The 9,912-nt window shown below is 36.1% G+C and overlaps 1 protein-coding gene across 1 annotated transcript in view; it reads left to right on the top strand.

Annotated features, from left to right (window-relative positions):
* The window catches only part of LOC117173235 (zinc finger protein-like 1 homolog), a 26,870-nt gene that overhangs the window by 6,289 nt on the left and 10,669 nt on the right, over positions 1 to 9,912 (top strand). Inside the window, exon 2 of the mRNA XM_033361697.1 lies at positions 5,159 to 5,464. Coding sequence (XP_033217588.1) covers positions 5,159 to 5,464 — 306 coding nt within the window. The remainder of the gene's footprint in view (positions 1 to 5,158; positions 5,465 to 9,912) is intronic.

Raw genomic sequence — 9,912 nt, 5'->3', positions numbered from 1 at the left:
GGCGGGCAGTTTCTTAATCGCCTACGTATCAGCTTTCATTTAAACTAACTTTTATCACGATCAGTTCTCACCTTCGAAAAAACGCAGTGGGATCTCGGACTAAAGGGACTGGGGCTGATAGGGACCGCCAAACTTGGGGGTCGGTTCTGGCCCAGACATGAAATACCCACCTTTAAAGACGAAGGGTTGAAATTTCCGGAAATGATTACCACTTGATAAAAAAATTATAGCTTTTTTAAATTTATTTGTTGTATCTTGAACAAATAAATGCCTGCCATACTTTAGTCACGCAATTTTCAATTTTGATTTTCTCAAAACAGAATACTTCTTTTCGATGGACAATTTTGTATTTTTATTCAGTATCCTGACACCCACCGAAAGAATATACTCGCGAGTATATAAATTTCTGAACAGAAAATTGAATTGGTTTTCACAATCCACCCCTTAGTATATGAGTGTCACTTATATTATGAAATTCCACACTACTACCTCCAACTAAGAGAAAACTATATTTAACACTCTTTTTAACTTTAACAAGTTTATTGCAATAGAGAATTTGAAGGCCTTTTTTATTGATCTATTTAATTCCCCTAAAATACGAAATAAAAGAGGCAAATATATTATCTACATTATATTTCTGTGTTGCAATAAACTCACATTCAACATCGGAACTTTTATAAATATTTAAGGGCAATGATTTCAACAGTTTTTTTAAATATTAGCTTAAACTTTACGAAGAAATTGTTCAAAATACTTTAAATCAAGATCTTTCAACACATTAATTTAAAGTTATGGCGCTTATAAATTTCTTTTATTTATTATCGTAAAGTTTAATGTCGTACTATAATAACTATTCATATTTTAAAATTGTTGCAATATTGATAAAATCATATTTCTGTCATAAAAAAATATTATTTTCAGCACAGTATATCACTAAACATTTCTTTTTCGATCGAGTTGCTTTTTACAACATTAAAATAAAAATATGTCATTTCAAATTAGTCGCCATAAAGCCCCCACGCCAAAACGTATCTGCGTTACTGAATTCTGGGACCACCACGACGCCTTTCTAGCAGCGAGTAGAGGTTGGTGGTGGTTTTACAATCCCGTCTGGCTTTTGAGAAATATGAACTTAATTTCTCCTCAGTGTACATGCTTTGTGTACACGATACTTTAGGCTAGGGGTCTTGGATTCCGATTCTTGAAAAAATTGATTTAATTGAACTAAAAATCGAGTTTTTAACCTACTTTTTACGTTTTGAAATTCGCCTCTTTGTTTTAAAACTTTGTTTTGTTTTAATCTGAACTATAAAGGAAGTTTTACATCAAAGACTCAGATATTTAAATAAAAGTTGGAGACGCGCCAGATAAAGGCTTCTGATTGGCTTTTCTGCTAGCGGATTAATTGGTCACTAACAGAAAGAATAAAGTCACGTGATGACGTTTCTGGTCATGCTCTGAGAGTTTAGTGTTACCGTTATCCGCTATTCGACGTCCGTTAGCTTATCATTTAACGTTTGCCTGGTCCTACGAAACTTTATGCAAAATCTCTCTAATAATACTTTGTCGAAATGTGCACTCTTATTATCTCACGCATGAATAGTAAATAGTATCGCCCAACGTGTTTGGTACGGAGAGGTGGAACCACAAAGTCTAAGAATTCATAAGTGTTTGACATAAAATATTGATATCTCGATGCATATGTAGGTAATGTTCGTATTCGTGTTTATTTTGTTACGATAACATCCAGTTACTAAACGCGTCATGGCTACAAGAAGAGTACATATTCAAAAATATGTTATTCTATTTTATTCACCACAATTACTCGATATTTCATGTATAAAATATTTTACAAAAATAACAATATTCGTGTTTAGGTTAGGTTTGGTATCGTATTCTTTACGAAGCACTACAAGGAGGCATAAGTGTCAACATAGTTATAAAAAGTAATAAAATGTTAACAATCCAGTTGTTCAAATCGTTTTTTTTTTCAGAAAATTAAAAAATCCCCTAATGGTGTAAGGATGTATGTTTTGATTTTATATATTTAAAGTTCGCTTGCAATTATTATATTTGTTTATAAAATATGCGGAACATTACAATCTGCTGGAAATATAGTAAAAAATCTATTTTTTCAAACAAACAAAAAATTGTCTTGAGGTATCCAGGAGGCAATTCCAAAGGTTGTTTCAATTTTTGGACGTTTATAATACTTTCCGAAAGTCTGAAATGTATACAACAAGAAAAATCTCCGCTAAAATTCGCCCGGAATCGTATCCACACTTAAATCGCAACATATGTGCCTTACATCTTGTGCCTATATCGCATCAAATATTCGCCTACGAAAAAGGCATTGGCATTGAATGCGAATTTAAACAAAATTTTCTCGCTGTAGATAAGGTAAACGACCCCGTAATCGTGATCTTAGTTCCAGTAATCGTGATGCCAATTTTCTTGCTTTTTATTTAATCTGAATGGATGTAATTTCTCTTTGCTATTATAAAATGTTAAAAATAAGTGGGCGTTATCATTAAATTTCACATTTAACATATTTTCTAGCAATGTATTTAAATTATCACCAAGTTCCACGATTACTGGGACCATCACGATTACTGGGACATTTATTTTATAGGGAACTTCAGGATCATACAATTTTTCATTCTTTTTGACATTTTTCAATCTGATCAAAATTTTTGTTGTTCCCATATTTCACACCTTTAAACCTTGTACGTCAGCCATTGAATGAATGAAATTGGGCTTCAGGCTGATTCACATATTTCAATCGGTGCTTTGTTTCTGAGCCGTTAGATATACATTTTTTGTTACAAGTCATGTTTGTTTACAAAAATATGAATAAAAGTTCGAAACTATGTTTCTCAAAGTATTTGTTGAAGACAAATATTCCTCGTTCATTCCCGTTTATAGTCACAATAATTCTTTTTAGGCTTTCTTAATTCTTTCATATTTCTCAAGCTAAGGGACTCCGATGCGGTCTTTTTCAAAATTGTCATTCTCGTTCATGCTTTCTTCACCCTGAGCAGAATTAGAATTATGTTAACTCAGAATTAAAAGTTGTCACACTAGATTTCTTCCAAAGAAATTAATTAACTTTAATTTTAAACAATGAATCGTGGTGCTGTATTTATGGATGTATTCAAGTAAGAAACTAGCTGTGAATTTAATTTCGGGTGTTCCCACTTGCTTTTATGTTCATAATTTGTGAAGAGATTTTCCAAGTAGGGTAGAGATTCACCTACCTGAATTGTCGATCATTGGCAGCCCAAAGTGTTATAACAAAGACCTGTAAATGTTAAAAGAAAGAACATTCAGAGTGACTGGTGCCCGGCGTCCGTGGAGACGCCACGGGGTGACGAAATCATGCAAAATTTAGAAATTATATTATTCCGGCAAAGACTTACATCTTAGGGTAAAAACAGATTAAACATGATACTGAGTGACCTTGGAGGAGTTGAGAAAACGTTGAGATTATTCAATCCCAACATACGCTCGATTGTCAACTCAATCAATTTAATAACAATATTCTCACTCCAATAATTCAACCTACAATAAGATCCATTGACCTTATCACCTTTTAGATAGCTACACTTAATCTGACTGTTCCCGCTTTCCAGAGTGTCCTTCCGCCCTCTCGAGTTGTATAATTCATCGAAACGAGCATCGGCGCGCCGCCTGGTATCACCGCGGCCGAACCTCGGAGTACTCCGGTGGTAAGAGATATACGTCACCGAGCAAGTAGTAAAAACATTTAATGCTCGTTTGATCAAAGGTATAGTTTACCGAGCAGATGATTTGCGTCCTGGCGAGTTATTGTTGGAAATGAAAGAATGTCAACAAGTGGAGTTAACAATCATAATGAAATTGTATAAACCATAACATCTATATCTGTCTTTCTGTCTTTGGGAAGATAAATTAACCCGCGGTAAATAGGTGGAAACCGAGCGAAAGATTTATTGAAATAGGACTGGAGCTCTTTATTACAGGTGAAGGATCTCTTGGAACTGTCAGAAAACGCCCGGTAAGAAGGCATGCATTAAAAGGTATTAAAAATTTCGAATCCTTAAGAATGCCTTTTCTTTCCTGCGTTCTTCAATCCTTATTACGTTGCGAAAATAATAAGATTCCAATCCCGTCCAAAGACAATTGGAGCTGCCAATAGTAATCCAAGTAAATTAAAAACTCAATTTTCGTTTAAGGTATTAGAACGCGCTCCAAAAGCATGAAATTTGCAAAATCTATCAATTACAAAACTATAAAGTTATGATAAAACATGCACACAATTGTTTTTACCAGAGCCATGTATGTCGAAATTGATCCTGACATCGTAAAATGACCGATGCTATGTTTTAAAAAGCCTTTCAGCTCATTATTAATCGAAAAACAGTAAATGAAAGTAGCGAATTGAAAAGGATTGAAATTGTTATATTTCTTGTTTGCTTTGTGGTATCCAAAAGTATTCAGAAAAGTATTTTCGGTGCTGGGTACAGAAAGGGATTCAATTTAAGAGATAACTTCTGCTTAAAGTTTCAAAATAAATTGCATGCATGCAATTTTCTAATACTTTTAATGCAAGCCTTACCGGGCGGTGACTGAACATCCTTGTCCAGGTAACTGAGAGAGTAAAATTCCAGGAGTGCAAATGCTTCCATTTTCTCTCCCTTTCATTATATAATTCAATCCTCGAGAAATATGTTTACATAAAAAATAACTATCTTAGACTATAATCTAATCAAATGTTAACAGATTATAATTAACAAAAATATAAATAATAAGTAGCTTCATTTAATCATCAAAATAGCCTCAATTGAGTGAACACAATATACCTTAACCTAATTGTACAATATTTCAATAAAAATGAGCAACACACATAGAATAGCGACAATAGAATAAAAGTGAAAATAATACCATGTGCCCACATTAGAAATTGGATCCGAGTGACAGTTTTTGTTTGCATTGGTCAAACATAAGTCGTCACGTAACAAATTATATGCAGTTCAATGAATGAGCACGATGCTTCATCATTATGATTAATTAGCAAATGTATTTGTTTACTCGTATAAGGAACAAAATTAACGTTGATTTGCACGAACATATTGCTGATTAAATTCATTGAGTCTTTATTCCTTTTCTTTATTTACAGTGTATAGTTCAGTCATATCTTCAGTGGCTGCAAGACAGTGATTGGAATCCTATTTGCGGATTATGTTCAGAAAACTTAAGTGATGGAGACTGCATCAGATTGATCTGCTATCACGTATATCATTGGGCTTGCTTAGATAAGTATGCTAGGAATTTACCAGCTACGACAGCACCTGCTGGATACACGTGCTCAACGTGCCATTCCCGGATTTTTCCAGAAACAAACCTGGTTTCTCCTGTAGCCGATGTTCTACGAGAAAAATTAGCTGGTGTCAACTGGGCAAGAGCTGGTCTTGGATTACCTTTGGTAAGGATTTTATCATTATTATGGCTAGCCATACATGTTTCTTCTTTATTTATAATTCTTCCATCTAGGGTGTACATAACCTACGTTTCTTTAGATTTTTATTACTTTCTTTTTACAAACCTTACTCCCAAATTATTTTATTATCTGACTGAAATTATTCTCCAATTTGTTACATATCATTTTCAATTCTACAGTTTTTACAGAGGGGGGGGGGCGACGTGCACGCGCATTCGCATCCTATTCTCCTAATTCATATTACTTAGTTTTCATCCATTTCACTCTCACTTCTATAAAAGTTTTTTCACATTCTTTTGCCAGTCTCCCCTCTCCTCCTTTCCTGTCATATAACTATCCCCTACATGCTTCCATATCTCCTATATCCATTTACAAATCTCTACTCTCTCTTCTCGTTCTTCTCCCAATAGATTGATTCTTTTCCTTTATATCCCAGCCTGAATCTACCTACTATCGGCGAGAAAACTATAGGCATCTGCCTTTGAAGCTTAACAATTCAGTCAAAAAAAATGCTAACGCAACAAAGAAACAGTCATTTAAAATCCGAAAGTGTTCTACGTTAATGAGCTTGAAGACGTTTATGTAAAAAAAATTGGTGTGCTTAGCAGACTGAAAAATGTAAAAAAAAGTAAGGTTTTCTGGCTACATTTAAGAACACTCAAGTTTAGAGCATCATTTCTTATACAAGGGGAAATGAGAAAAATTTGAAAAAATTCATGAGTATGAGGAAAACTGTTGTGAACCAGTTGCAGTTGAGAAATTAAAAAAATAATAAAAATTGTTGCTAAAAATCACAAAAATGTACAACTATATTATTTTTAGTTCTAATACATATATTATATTTAGTTCTAATACAGATATTAAAGTGATTCAAACTTTTAAATTTCTCAACTGCAACTGGTTTACAACAGTTTTCCTCGTACTCACGAATTTTTTCAAATTTTTTCCAACGCCCCTTGTATAAGAAATAATGCTCTAAGCTTGTCTGTTCTTAAATGTACCCAAAAATCCTTACTTTTTTACATTTTTCCGTCTGCTAAGCACAATTTTTTTTTACATAAACGTCTTTAAGCTCATTAACGTAGAACAGTTTCAGCTTTTAAATGACTGTTTTTTTGTTGCGCTAGCATTTTTTTTGACTGAGTTGTTAAGCTTCAAAGGCAGATACCTATTTTTTTTTCGCCGATAGTAGTCATTTGCATCTCTAATCCCCTTATTCACTACCACTACTTTACCTTCATTTTCTTTCCCTTAGATTTTCCTCAAATTTCCACGCCCGATTCGCTGCCCTTGTCCTTAATTCATCTTTTTGTGCCTCTTCTTTGACCATGTAACTTATGTTCTTCAGTCTACAACTAATAAGCATCCAATATCTCTCTCTTGTGGTCTACCACTTTCATCTCTGTTTGCCACCATATCTGTATCCCATATCTTAATAGTGGCCATACCAGTATATCAAACAGCTTCATTCGTCTTTTCCAATCTATTTAAAATATTTTTCCTATCCCTCATACCGACTTTAATTTTCTGTTTGTTTGCATGATAAATACGTTTGTTCCACTTATATTTTCACCTTTTGAAAAATTAGGAACAAGCGCAAAGTCTGTAAACAGTATGTGGCACAAATAAAAAAGTTTTTTTAGTTTGTAAGCACCCCCTGAAAAGTTTTTATCAGGTTATAAAATAACATTGAGTTTTTCAAAGTTTGTTTGATTAACGGCAAACACTTTTCCACGGTGGTACCGCTGCCGCATTCCGCAACAAATTATTTTTGACAACTATCCAAACCCATTCATTTCCATCTCAAATGCGCTCTTCTACACGTCCAGTAGTATGAGGTCAGCTATTTTTTATATGATACTAGACGAATGCTAGACTCAAAAAGGTCGCAGGTAAGACTTACTAGACACAATTAGATGAACCCTAGACGAGGCGACCCACATAAAATTATCCTAGACTTTCACTAGAGGAGCTGAGTCTAGAAAGTATCTAAAAATAGTCTAGATTTCCGATAAAGAACCACTTTAATTTTAAAAATACAACAGAAGATATAAGTTGTATGCACGCGTGAGCATGTGTGGCGTGCGCACTCTGTCTCAACCAAGCAGTTCCCCCACCGAAGCGCTGGATGAAGCGATGGCCATCACACCGTCCGATAGTGCTCGAGTTTGATCAAATTGAAAACTCGTTTTGCATGACGTGTTTTACACAAATATAATTGCAACAAATTATTAATGATAGGTAGGCTACAAAATTTTGTTAATATGAAATTGTTGCAACAAATAAGACAAATGAAATATGTTTACAAAAATTCAGATTATCGGAAATTATAAAAACATTAATTATAAAAGCAAGAAAATACAAAAAATGAAAAATTCGAAAAATGTGTTAATTTAAACTATTAAACTTCTTATTCACTACGCTTTTCGACTAAAAAATTCACCTACGGAACACACCTTAATTTAAGATGATGTAATAATGATTTTTCATCATAATAGAACATTTTTCAATTACAGTACAAGATTATTAAATTTTAAAGACAAGTGCAATATCTATTTTTATCACATTTATCACTCCCTGGCTCATCAACAGTGCTCCTGTTTTGACGACGCAAAACAGGAGAAATGATAATGGGTTAAAGTATGATAAAAGTTTTTAAAAAACCGTTAAAACTATCAAGACGAGGGGAAATCTCTGTTTGTAAAATTAATAATATATTGTTGCAATTATATTTGTGCAAGATAAGTCATGCCAAACGAGTTTTCAATTTGATCAAACTCGAACACTATCGAACGGTGTGATGTTCATCGCTTCGGCCACCGCTTCGGTGGGGGGAATGCTTGGTTGAGACGGCGTGCGCACGCCACACGTGCTCACACGTGGATACAACTTGTACCCTCTGTTGTGTCCAAAATAAGCATCGGACCAAACAAATTACGAAGACTTTTTTTACTTATTTTTTGGTGTGTATATATATATACATATATTTTTGATTCCTCTAGAGTCAAACCAAAGGGCCTATGACAAAGCCACCGAACGCGTCCTCGGATTGCGGATAGAGGGTCACTGTATAAAGGGTTTCTGCTGAATATGGTTACAAAAATAAATAGGTAGTCGCGGACAATTGCCCAGGGGTGGTCCCGAAGGAATTAACCCCCAAGCGGAGGTGTGAAAACCGTGCCGAAAGCTGAATGGCACCTGGGCGAGGTGTCTAGAACGGTGACTCTGTGATACCGGGCGACCTCTCAGAGTACGCAGCCTTATCCTTGCATACAGGGCTCTGCAAGGATGGACGAAACCCTTTCCCTAGCTTCTCGTGGAAACAAAAATGACAACACCAAACATAGTTGTAGTAAGTGCGGTTCAAAACAACAGAACGCGCAGGGCTCACGACAATGGGTCGGCCAACAATGCCGACCACTCTAGAGCTGGGGAGCCAATGAAAATGGATTCAATGCGATGGATCGGCGGGATCTCGCGACCTTTAGGTGGACGGAGCGACTGAATCACGACTTACTAGAGTGCTACGATGCGAGTGTGGCCCCTGAACGGGGTTACATGGCACGGCTGCACGTTCTGTGGTGCGAGAAACACCCGGAGCTATCGCACTTTTCGCAGCGACGTCTGCGAAACCATGCTGAACTACTCCGAAAAGGGGCTATGTAAGCGGAACGCCTACTCTACCACAATTAGAACAAGCCGGCAACAGAGAAAGAGAGACGACACTAAGACCAACCACGGGCAGGCATCCAATAGAGGAAGAGCGATGCTTTATTACCCAGAGAAACATGAACACCAAGGTTTCTCTCAAGCCTAAAGATCTGGCTGAAATGAATGACGAGCTTCGTGGACATTTTTCCGGAGAATCCGACCTCTGGGCCATCAATTATTGTGTGTATAATGCAGCGAGAGCTTTGGCCGATGCGAGCCGTAAAACAATACTAACGGTTGATAATAAGACCAAAAGACGAATGCATCAACTTGCCATAAAGATAGGCTGGGCAAAACAGTACGCGTCCCGCATTCAGTGTGTAATTGACTACATTAAATCTGGCAGAAATTTTACCGCCAAGGTTCGAAAGTTCGCGCGCGAACTCCAGACCCGTTATCACACACTGAACAAGTCAAAGCTGCTGACCATCAGGCAGCATATTGTTGAGAGAATACGGATACTATATGACGCTAAGAGAAGTCTAGAACGGAGGGACAGGTGGGTCAGAGAAAATCAATAGTTTCTCTCGGACCCATCTCGACTCTTCCAAGACACTCCAGTTACTGTCGAACACCCGCCCAAACCCGAGGAGGTCGAAGTATTTTGGAGAGAAGTCTACAAAGTGCAGCATAGACTGGACGAAGACTCAGAAAATATAAATAGCTTCAAGGAGTTATGTGTTGCCCTCATAACACCTGATAAAGAATGCCCACCCATCACT

This window comes from Belonocnema kinseyi, chromosome 5 (assembly GCF_010883055.1).
Source record: "Belonocnema kinseyi isolate 2016_QV_RU_SX_M_011 chromosome 5, B_treatae_v1, whole genome shotgun sequence".
Lineage (NCBI taxonomy): Eukaryota > Metazoa > Arthropoda > Insecta > Hymenoptera > Cynipidae > Belonocnema > Belonocnema kinseyi.
This window is presented reverse-complemented; position numbering and strand designations above follow the sequence as displayed.